At 38.0% G+C, this 12529-nt stretch overlaps 1 protein-coding gene across 1 annotated transcript in view; it reads left to right on the top strand.

Moving 5' to 3' along the window:
- Positions 1-12529, top strand: part of KCNH1 (potassium voltage-gated channel subfamily H member 1) — a 187412-nt gene that overhangs the window by 90911 nt on the left and 83972 nt on the right. Inside the window, exon 9 of the mRNA XM_037405730.1 lies at positions 2575-2827. Coding sequence (XP_037261627.1) covers positions 2575-2827 — 253 coding nt within the window. The remainder of the gene's footprint in view (positions 1-2574; positions 2828-12529) is intronic.

Genomic DNA, 12529 nt, shown 5'->3' with positions numbered 1-12529 from the left:
CCCGTGCTTTTATTCACCTCCTAGTACAAGCTCCTCTCATCATTTTAACAAAGCGACAAGAAAAAACTGCTATGTAATACATGTTTGTTTTAGCTTATCTTCAAAGTTCATTCTTGGCTTCCTCTGATAAGGAGAGAAATGCTTTAAGAATGCCTTTAGAGACAGCAGGATAACCAAACCAAGCACAACTCACTGTAGCCTTTGAGAATTATCTTAATAAACAAGGAAAAAAGTCTCCAATTATCAGGACATCAAAGAGCTTAATTTGGTGCTGTTTTCAATAACTGGTGTGTTCATAGCTGAACTGCCAGTAGGGATGACTGTAAAACCAAGAAATCAACTTTCATCTGCGTAGCAAAAGCTAGCAGATAGGAGACCGACTAATGGCTGTGCCAGCCCACAAACGCAGGTCTGAGCTGGTTTGATGCCTGTGTATATCTTCTGGGATGTCATGCAATGAATAAACATGTATTGCTCCTGTGACAGAACAGTGGTAGTTGTGCTGCTGTGTAATGCAGTGCAGCTTTCTACAGATGAGGCAGATATTTAAAGATGAACTTAGCACAGAATCAATCTTCTCACTATTTTGTAGGCCACAATTTTGTCAGTTCAGTGTTAACTTCAGGCATGCCAAAGAGTGAATAATCAGCTAAAAACAAAGTCTGTAAGTCTAGAAAATGCCAGTGTAACAAAATTTAACCAAGAGCTGCTGAAAGATTCTAAAATTAATCCATGAAGATATGTTTCTTACCTCCCATATAAATGAAAGTCTTCTGCCATTTTTCTGTTAACTCTCAAATGTCTTTAATCCCTTTAATTTTTGTGAAGTTTGGAGACAACTTCTTTAAATGGGGAATGGAAAATAAGTTAATTTCCTCTTAGACTGGGAAGCCAAGGGACTTTTGTATAAGAGCCTCATTTTAAATATTCCCTTGTCTATTTAGGTTTTCTTACTACTGCTTCTATTACAACAACTGTTTTTGTGCGTGATAGTCAAGTAACTGTGTCCTGATTTTGGCTGGGATAGAGTTAATTTTCTTCTTAGTAGCTGACATAGTGCTGTGGAGTGTGTGTGTGTGTGTGCAATTCCAGTAGCAAAGTTTGGCAAGCCATCTGCAAATACAGAACAGTTTGTTGCCAGAGTAAATGAGATAATTGCAAAGACAGCTATGGTCACTGCCTGTGTTCCATGCTGGTCTTGCTGGCCCAACCCATTTCTGTGAGCCTGGAAAACAGAACTGGCAGGTTTGGCTGCTGCTCCGTGTGGGGCAGCCAAGAGAGATCATCCATGAGTGCCCTACACTTCAGCACTATAGAAATATATCTCTTTCAGAAGTAATATCTGTAATAGCAGGTCTGCTTGGAGGTGGGCCAAAGATGATGATATTGGTGGTAGAATCCTTTGCCTTTGAAGTAGCAAGCATAATATCTGGAACCAGTGCCATGCACAGAGCTATGAGCTTGGTTCTCTGCTCAGATCTTGCACAGAGCCCCATTGTAAGGTATAGGCATACCCGCAGTGCTCCCTGTGTTACCTTTATGTTTTCCAGGAGTGTTTTCGTCAAAGCAGCCATCTCTTTCCATCCAGGAAAATGTGTGGGAGTAACTCTGAAGCTCACTCAGAGTGCACCTTAATTGGGTGGAATAGTTATTACTGAGAAAAAAAAAATATAATGAGGCAGACTTATACTATTCAGTGTTTTTCTCAAACAATATGTACTGAGATGTACTTCATCCCAGACTATCCTCCAAGGATTTTGTCATCCCAAAACTCTGTTCATGTTAGGTATTTCCAGTGTTTTTGCCAGGAACTTTTAATCTGTACATGCAGTAGTAATTCTGTATTCTTTCCACTTGGTCTGTATTATATCAAAAACCTTCAGAAATGGCCCTGACCAGTACCTGCTGTGCTAAGCATCGGTTTGTGTACCCTTAGGAGCACATATCATGAATTGCCATGAGGGCATTTGGAAGATCAAAAGTTGCCCAACACAGTATCATACCTTAAAGTCCCTTTCTTGTGTGAACAAAAAACTCTACTGTCAGTAACAGCCAAGAAAAGGGGTGAATTTGAATACCTGCAAATCTCAGTATTATGAGTTAATGAAACTTGCAATAACTGGGTGTTTTTTTGCTAAAGGGGTATGAGATTATACTTCTTTATACAAAATTATCCCACTTGGAGCATATAATTTGTGCAGGCTTTTCATGGAATATGCCTATCAAGAGTGATCCACCCTCCAGAAACAATCCTTCAGGAAGCTTTTCTACACCACATTCTGTACTGCTGTGTCCTCAGTTTTATTGTCTTAAAACCCTGAAGCTTTATCCTGATAATTCAATATCCAGCAGAGCCTGTTGCCGAGATGCAAGCATTATTTTCCTTTGGGTATTGTAAAGTAGCTTAAGTTAGTGTTGTGGCTTATGTGTATAGATAATATAAAAACAAATGTATGGACTGAAACTGGAAATTTTGTAATGAGGAAAGTAGTTCATAAACCCTGTGTAGTAGACTAGCAACAATAGGCATATATAAGCCGTGCATAGGAATTGATTGCCTAATTTCCTTCTCAGGTGTTACAGATATGCCCTAAGGACATGAGAGCAGATATCTGCGTGCATCTGAACCGCAAAGTTTTCAAGGAGCACCCAGCCTTCAGGCTGGCAAGTGATGGGTGTCTTCGAGCACTTGCCATGGAATTTCAGACAGTGCACTGTGCCCCGGGAGACCTGATCTACCACGCTGGCGAGAGCGTCGACAGCCTTTGCTTTGTGGTTTCAGGGTCTTTGGAAGTAATCCAGGATGATGAAGTTGTTGCTATATTAGGTGAGTTTCACAGCTGATAATATGCATTGTGCACAAATATAGATGTGTTGAGCATTTTTATAGCCTTTTCTACTCAAGCACTTATTCTTTTAAAAGCTTCAGTCAAATTAGCTTTACCGCAGCCTGGTGAGCTGTTTTATTGTCCTTCCTGTTCCACATAGGTAAATAGGAAGGGCAATCATCTCCTCTCCAGATTGCTTCAACCCTATTCCTTCTGGCCAATGGAAACTCTACTTGAGCATTGGGATCCTGGTCATTCCTGGGGTTGTCCCTGTCTTACCACATCTCTTTTCATCAGAAATTCCATTGAGGACTTCAAGAAAACTTTTTTTTAAAGTGCCTGGCTTCCCTGCCTCCCTCCCACCCCTAGTAATCCACTTTTGCTGAAAACTTTCCAATTAGATTTATTTAAGATCTCATGCTGAAATAATATTTATCTCTTTTAAAGTCAAAGTAATATAAAAATGTAGAGCTGATCTGTGTTAACTTGGAATGACAGCTTTAGGTTGGAGGCATTAAAAAAGAGCTGATTGTGGTGTGAACATTTTGAGGCAAAGCTAGGAGAAGAGAGTGTAATAATATCCAGTAGATGTACATGAATCATGGGGTGGATGGAGCATTGGGGAGGTGATACTTATCATTTGATACTGTCGGACCCTTTTGTGATAAGGTAAATTCTCATGGTGGCTTAATCCAGTACCTGCCACTCATAGCAGCCTGGAAAAAGAGAAGAAAACAGCTTGGTAATCTTACGCTTTCTGAACATGTACACCCAGCTCTTCAAAGAGGAATGTCTACTGAAAATGAGGGGGCTAATAAATATGCCAGCTTCAGTTTTTCTCTACTTCTAAACAGGATTTCATATATAGCATAAGGTGAGTGTAGTGTCCTGGGGAATCAAGTTCATAATATTTTCTGCCACAAAAGAAACTAAAAAGATGAAGAGTAAGGGGATAACTGATTCTCTTTTGTTCTGGAATCATCATATAGCTGTTCAGTGCAATATGATACTAGCAACTTCTGCTTTTCTAAGTTGTACATCAAGAATTTACTACCTTTTGCTGTGTTGAACTCTTGTGAATTAACATGGTTAATTCACAAATGTAGAACAAACTAAAGCCTCTCAGTTTGTGTCACCTCCTCCTGTGTCCATCACAAGAAGAAAACCTCGAAACATCTTGCTGCTTTATGTAATCAGTATAGGAAACGAGCACTGAAATAGAATTGTTAAAAACTTCCTTTAAAGATACCAATTTTCTCCTCATCTTTACCAATGACTTCCATGTTTTATCATAATACTTACTTTAGAAAACACACTGCCTAGATTCCTTGAGAAATCAGTGTTAAGGAAACCCAAACCCCTCATCTCTGCTGCTGCAGAGTGAAAGCTACACATAAATGAGCTGATCCTTTGGTATCTGAATGAATAGAAATAATTTGTTGTTGCTGTGCTCCTGGGAAAGTAACTGTTGACCCCCTTCCCTCTACACCTTTATTTTTTTGGAATATGCAGTCAATTCTCTGGCTTGCACTAAAGTTGTTGAGCTCTGTGGTTGTCTTTGTGAATATTGTAATCTGAGAGGAAAGTAAAATGAAGTGGAGTCTGTGATTCTGTGAGATTTCATTTTGGATGTGTATCAAATGAATACACATTTTTGTGTATTCATTTTCTGGACTAAGGAATCCCTTTCCTTCCACACACTGTATCTTCTTCCCCCAGGCTGTGAAGCCTTCTGCTGAAGATTTCTGTATCCTGATAAGAAATGATGTGGTTTATTAACTTTTTCACTCTTCTAAATCAGTTGGACTTCTCCCTCAGCATTGCATAACGTAACCACCATGTTACTGAAGGGTGCTGTGGGAGATTTCCTCCCTAAGTTCTTTGTACTGTCAGCTTTCTTATCTGTAGAAGAGCAATGATTTTTTTTTTTTTTTAATTTGATGTTCACCTAAACTTGTCAAGTTCTTGATAAAAATACACAGATAAAACATAGCACTTCAAGAACAAAAATAACATCTGCATTGTACAAGGAACGTGATTGTTGCTGATCGCTCAGCCAGAACAGCCTATGCTGTAAGTTTTGTTTACTAATCACAACTAAACATAGCTATGAACATCAGGCATGTAACAGCAAACCATGTGAGGAATTCTGTAGGGTAATTTTTGTTAACAGGTGTGTCGAAGAGATTGTAATTTTCTCTCAGACGTTCTTGAAATAAAAATAAAGAATAAGTGCATAAATTATTCAAGGTGAATTATTTGCTCACCTTTAGCTGTCACTTAATAAAGCAGCCTTCGCGATTTGCAGTGTAGCCTGTATCTTCCTTACGACAGAGAAATAAAAAGCATGTCTAAATTAGTCTGACTGCTGTACAGCATTACATAAACCAAAGGCAAACGGCACTTAATCCTTCAAGAATCCAATTCATATGAAACATTTTCGAGTTCTGAAATCATTCAGCCTTGCAGATTGGTATATAAAAATGCATTGTGCAGCCCTGGAATTTGGAGTGTATTGTGTGCAGTTGCATAATACCAGTCCAGATCAGTTTCATGTAATACCCAAGAGACAGGTACATTCTCAGTTCAGGCTTACGTTCTTTTAACAAAGCACTGACTTTGATTGACTTGGATTAATACAAGTACTGAGTTGAAAGAAATTGCACACAGGCCAGCAGTGAAAAACTACATTTTTTTGTGTCCCCTAAGATTGCCTTCCCTATTACTTTGACTTGGAGACAAACACAAAAATGAGTGAATTTAAGAAAAAAGTTCTTTGCAGTGTTTACAGTAAAAATTTAAAGAAAACGGATACATTTTGTATGAAGTTTGATCTGTTGGGATGAAAGAAGTGGTTTTGAATTCTATCCAAAATTTCTGCTGAAATAAGGAAATTACTGATGTGCATGCAACACAATCTTTGGATTTGATATGTCAAAGAAACAAAACCAAAAAAGTAGAAAATTATTTTTAAGCCAGGTATTTTATTTACTTGTGATTCATTCTAATACAAATGTGTGAGAAAAGTAAGACATAGCAAGAAAAGCCACTATACTGCTATGGTTTTCTATGTTCATGTGTAAGTATGAGAGTAGGATTATACAGAAGGGAAGATTAGCTAGTGGGAAGCTGCTTGGATGAAATACAATTCTGTTTTCTGTAGTTCACTGTTCTTCCCTTTACACCACTCTTACTGCGTAGGGTGAAGCGCTGATGTACACTTGGCACTTTGTGGAAGATAGAGACAAATCACATAGTCCCTGCCCTGAAGAGAACTGAGCAAAGCACAGGTCATGCAGGACTTCCATTAAGAGACTGTTTTCAACTTGTCTTTGCTTTTAACTTTTCTAAGCTTTCTAAGCTTAACTTTCCATTAGGGCTGATGCTGCTTTATCCATCTGAGACTCATATATCTCTTTGAACTACTCTTGCTTAAAAACTTACCCATTTATCCAAATGTGGTTAGAGAAAATGGGTTTTGTCACTGGTTGTCATCAGAACAATCAACCATTTATGTGCACTTCATTTAGCAGCTCTAGTTTCTCTGCTTCGGAGCAGACCTTTCAGGCTGAGCCACTTGCCATCTGAAAACCTGCCCTTATTGCAGGTCTTTGGAAAGTTAAAATTTACATACACTCAGGAGAGATTTGCTACATTTTAATTTAACAAATATCTTCTTAAAAGATTCCTCCTGAATTAAATTGTTCCAGGTAGGGCCCATAAGGTCTGGCTGCAGCTTGCTTTGAAATATGCAGGGCAAAAAGGATTATAGTAGAAGCATGAAATAAGCCTGAACAGCTAGTGGTTTCTTATTTTAGGGAAGCTTGAAGACCTAAACTGCCTTAAACTGCACTTTTTATATTTTTTTTTCATACTATGAAGGTATTAATTTCTTTATTGCAGTGTGAGAATGTGATTATTTGGAACTGTGGTAATCAAGAAGCTAATGTTAGAAGTCCAGCTGAGCAGATGATATGCCGCTGCTGGGGCTAACAGGGTACTTGGTCCTCCAGCCTTTTAGTCTGGACCTTTCTAATCTCTCCTCACTATTGCTAGAGGAAGGGCTAGAGTTCTTGCATTATGTCTCCAATTGTGTGTGCATGGATAATTTAATTAAAATTATAGAAAATAATGGCATAGTAGCAAAATTAACTTTTCATTGATATTTTCTAGAAATACACAGAAGGACTGGATAGGAGACCTTCTTGGAAAAGGATTTATAGTGTGTTAAAGTGTATGTATAAATATCTAAATGGCTGAGAACGATTTTTGATCTTAAATGAATTCTAAGTTAGATATGACTGATATAATTGTACTCCAAGACTGAACAGAAAATCCCTCTTCTCTAGGACATCTGAAGGAAGCAAGTGATTCTTGGACACTGGTTGATTCCAAGTCTTTCTGATTGAAATCAGGGTAATCTTTGAAATTTAGGAAAACATTCCAGTAAAAAGCTAGAGAGAAGAAGATGACCCTTGAAATTAGGGTGAAAGGCTTTTTTTTTTCTAGATAGCAGTGGGGAAAGATGCATCTCATCTTACATTTTCAGACTTCTGCAAAATTTGTCAACTAATGGCTTCCAGAAGGCCGGATTGAGCAGCAGATCTTCACTTACGTGAATTGTTCAGCGTTGCTGAACTGATCTTGATGATCCCTGCAAGGGGGCCCTGTGTGTATGGATGGTAAGACTGAAGGTTATTCTTGCAGATTTCATTAGAGACTGGGAGCCTTTAAGCCTTTATTTAGCAATTAAAAACGAAAGCCTTAAAAAACACTGCAATCTTCAGAGCTGAGCAATGGATGAGAAAAATAACGTTTGCTAGAAGGTTTACTTAAAAAGAAAAATCAACACCCCTCTATCCCCCAGAACAGTTTATCTCAAAAGGAAAGAAGTTTTCCCAAGTGTTGTATCCCAGCTGTTCTGCGTTTATTATGTTCCTGCTATTCTTTTTTGAGCTAAAAACTTTCAAAAGAGTAAACTTTTTTATTTACTGTTGGTTTAGCAAAGAGTGTTAATCACAGAATCATAGAATATCCTGAGTTGGAAGCAACCCATGAGAATCCTTGAGTCCGGCTCCTGACTCCGCAAAGGGGGCAGGTAAAATGAATGAGATAGGAAGGGAAATCAAGGGCGTAATTTATTGTGAGCAAGGAAGAGCATTTCCCTTCACAAGGACAGTCTGCTGTTGCTATACCTTTGCTGCTATCAATGCTGAAGAGAAATAACAGAATATAGATATGATAGAAGTATGAAAGCATGCAGTAACGAATGTCAAGAAGGGGAATTTATAGTCTAGATCTGGTTGCCACCTTCACCATCAGGGGAAAGTGGAATATAACACTTTTTTTTTCCTTTTTTCTTTTTTTTTTTTTTTTTCCTCAGTGGTGTGTGTGTGCAAAGGATGCACATATATTTACTTTTAAGATCACATGTGAGTTGAAGAAGCGAGAACTGGATGTCCCTGAAATACAGATCTTTTATCGTTATTTACAAAGCTATAACATTGACAAGATTAGAGACTGTGGTTTTAACATGATATTGTAGGAGGAGGGTTTGGTGTGCCATGTTTTGTTTCAGCAGGATATTAAATGCTCCATTTGCTTTGTGTGGAGAAATTCCTGCTGATTTAATTTGATCTAATTGCAGTCTTAAAGGAACGTTATAAGAATAATGGCTTGTTTTCTTTACAATTGCTTTAGCTTACTTGTTTAGCCATAAGCATTTCATTCAGATACAGACACAAGAGGTTTGATTCAGATTTTGGTGAGACAGATTTGCATCCAGATAGGACAGTGCAGACTGCAAGGGCAACTGCACCACAGAGATGGTTTATTTTAGAGGAGAGAAGACAGCAGTGGAGAAGTATCATCTGTCTTAGACCTTCTCAGTGGAAAAGCATTGCATCTTCCACGCAATGGTGTGAAGATTGCTTCTCAGCATACTTGAAGGTGTCGGATAAGTTAACTGTGCTGAGCCCTGGTTGCTATCTTTAGATTGTCCCCAGTACCTGAGCTAACTCAGGTTTCCCTGAAGTAAACTGCTTTGTGTGCAATCCCATTTTCAGAATTTAATTGTGTGTTTTGGGACCTGTTGTTTATTTAATGCAGGGTCTGAAAAAGTCCATTACTTCTCTACTTTGTTTTACACCAGAGTGTTACATTTAGGTACACCTCCCTGTGTTAAAAATGCCAAGCTGCTGTGTTCTTAGGCTTAAGAAGTGATTGCAGGATTATGGATGGTGTTAGAGTTTTCTTACTATTTTCAAAGATGGTATCTAACATCACAGCATAGTTTGTGCTATTGAATAAGATGGTAACGTAACCAGCAGTGCTTTGAAAAAGGAATGATTGAAATCAAAATCCAGCTGTATCAGTACCTCTGTTGTACTTTTCCTCTTTATAGTTCAAAGCTCTTTTTTTTTTCAGGTTGACATATATAGGCAAGTCGGACAAGTTGCATGTTTCTATGAAGTGATTCAGTGAACATCAGAACATCAACTGAAGGAACAATTTAAAAAGTTTGATTTCATCAATACGTGTCCAAGCACGCTATTAGCTAAAGTATTAGAAATGGAGATCCAGCTACACTTTTTAAAAAACAATGGCACAAAAATGTCTACATTAATACAAAATTTTAATTTCACAGTGGATGTAGGAGCAGCACTAAAATTTTATTGAGAAATATAGGTTTATTCCAAATAGCGTTTTTGGACAGAGAGTATTCCTTCTTTCTGTGCTCCAGACATCTAGAAAATGTAGTGTGGGTTGACATGAGACATTGCCTATTTTGAGCCAGACATCACTTGTTCTGTGTCTAACTTCTGGTAGAGCATTAAAAGTAGGAATCACCAAAGCCCCTGTCCATTGCTATCTTTAGATGGTCTAAGACTGTAAAGGGTATTGAAGAAACAGATTTATAAAAAACTTGATTAATGACTTGCTGAAATAACTGGGGAAGAGGGTGATTCCCTGCAAATAGAGGCCTCAGTAGTGAACTTCTTGGCACTTCAAATTAGTTGATGTTTTTTCCTATGGTTTCATGTTTTATCATTGTGAATTTATGCAGCTTTGCATAATGTGCTTTGAAGTAGTCTGACACCACCACGTGGAAAAAGTCCCCTTGAAAGATGGTAATGTCTGGCAGGCTACTGGCAGCACTGATCCGTGATGCACTGGCAGCTGAAACTGAGATGTGGTGGTGGTGAGGATCTCTGTTCCAGCATGTTCCTTGATATCTCAGGCAGTGTCAAGAAGGCTTGCCCATCACATCTATGTGTGTGTGTGATGAGGTAGAAATTATAATTCAACAAAGAAGTTGGATTTCTATAAAGGCCCTGATTTCTGGCAGGTGAACCACTGAATTAATTTTCATTTTTGTTTTGGGTAGGGTTTTGTTTCTCTCAGAATGTTTGGAGAAAGAAGAATATTTTTTTTTCACTGAAAAGCCAGGTTAAAAAACAATCCAAAACCTGAGTCTTCATGGAACACTTATTTCTCTTTGTTTTCTCCAAGTTTCAAATTAAGTTTTTTTTTCAGAGGAAGGTTTCTGAAACATTGTTAAATTATCCTCAAGAAGTTGCTAGAAATATTAAATAAAACGAAGTATGCTATAGCTATGAACTTTGTGAGGTTTTAAAAATATTTACTTTATATATTTCAGAAGGTAAAATATACTGTTTTAAACTCTTGTGAATCCTTTTTCTGAAATAAACAAATCAAATTTTGGAGCTTTAATGTAAGCTTCAAGCAATAGCTGTAACATAAAGCCCATTTCTAAGTCATCAGGGAAATAACTCTGAGGATATTGCAGTTTGAGCCTCTCATAGTTGTTTTTTTTGTTTTGATCAGAGAACTAGCATTGTCCATGAAATGACAGCACTGATTGAGCTGTGTTTTTCCTGTTACTTAACCAATGCAAATAAATCCAAATACATTTGTGACTCTAGTTATTTTAGCTGGCAGCTTCTGTGTCTTCTGAGTTTGTACAAACTGGCCAGATATTCGCAACATTTTTTTACAGTAACCATTTTAAAAAAAAAAGGAAATAAAGATATATGAATCAGATTCTGGCGAAGCCTTCTAGGTTTTTGTGAATAAGCCTGGTATGGCCCAGATGACATTTTAAAACTCATCTCAGTAAGTCAAGTAGTGAAATATAATCCATGCTTTATACAAAGAGACAAATAAACACATTAATAATGATAGTAATAATAATAGAATCTTAGCTGTAACTAATTCAACTAATTCATGTGATTGCTACTCATTCTGTGCTCTAAAATAAATGTTTTTATTTTGTCTGTACAGTATATGTGCTTCAAGAGAGAAAATTGATGCAGTTGTGTAGTAAACTGTCTGAAAATCATTGCCAAGCTGTGTTTTAAAACATGAACAGACACACTGTGTTTCTATTTGTGCACCAGGCAAATCACTGGAAGTGCAACTTCAGTTTATTATCACTGTAACACTTCTTTCGGTTTCTGTGGCACTGATACTCTGGCTTTTTTCCTTATCCTTTCCTTTGTCTTATGAGAGGAAAATAGTGATTAAAACCTCTTAGTAACAAAAAATGGTGTATTCTTTGCAGGGCAGTTGGTCATTCGCTTCTCATTAAGTGTCTCAGTTTGCACTTGAGAAATCTTAAGAAAATCCAAAGCAGCAAATCACTTCCATGCATCATCTCCTGCCAGCTGCACTGTGTTGGAGGACCAAACTACAGGCTATCCAGTGGCTGTCAAGTTGTGCAGTTTATCTGTGGGGTGGATACTGAATACTCTACCTTGATGCCAAATGGTAGATCTGTTTTTTTTCTGGCTGGCAGATATTTGTTGCTTTGAAACAATGCACCAAGAGGAAAAATTATTTTTGCTCTGGTGCCTCTGCTTCCCCTGAATCTTTATTCTTTCTGTAAAATGGGGAAATTTAATTGCATGCCTTACTCAGATAAGGAGGAGATGAGGAAAAGATTTTCAGTTGAAGCCAAGTAGACGTCATCACAGAGTTTGACCAGAGTCTGACATCACTGGCTTTGAACACTAGGGGTAAATACATTGTCCTTAGTGGGATGATGGTTGAATACAATTGTAGGACCCTGTGTCATGGACTAACTTCAGATCCTCTTGATTCTGTTCAAGTCTGTTGGGAGGGCAGGAGAAAATTCAGGCCAAGTTTGTTGTTTGTTTTTAAATTTCAGCAGCATTTTAACTGAGCAATCACTAGAATAGAGGCTGACACACAGAGAATCTGTGTTTGCCTTTACAGTGGTCGGGGTGTCTCACCGCTTGGAGGTAGGGAACAAATGCCAAGGACATAGGCCAGCGTGGGTGTTCCAGGGAGCTGTGCTGGGAAAGTCATTGTGCAGGTGCAGCAGCTGCTGTGGATCAGCATCACAGATAACAGTATTTGCTAACACCTGATTTCCAAGATAGGCTTAATGCTACATTGCTGCTGAGGTACCATCAAGCAGTGTTTGGTCATTCTAGCTTATCTTTGGATCTGCTGAGACTATGTTAGATCGCAGTTCTATAGTTCAAACATGCTGATGAAGACAGATCTGGAAGGGACCTGAGCTAGATTCTGGTGTTGGCTGCTGTAACAACTAATTACTATTGATTTGAGAATGATTTGAACATTAATATTTTTTCTCATGTACTGAAAATCCATGGATTCATGTGAATCCCATCAAAGTCCATGACTGACTTGGA

The sequence above is a fragment of the Falco rusticolus genome, chromosome 12 (assembly GCF_015220075.1).
Source record: "Falco rusticolus isolate bFalRus1 chromosome 12, bFalRus1.pri, whole genome shotgun sequence".
In the NCBI taxonomy this organism is placed as follows: domain Eukaryota; kingdom Metazoa; phylum Chordata; class Aves; order Falconiformes; family Falconidae; genus Falco; species Falco rusticolus.
This window is presented reverse-complemented; position numbering and strand designations above follow the sequence as displayed.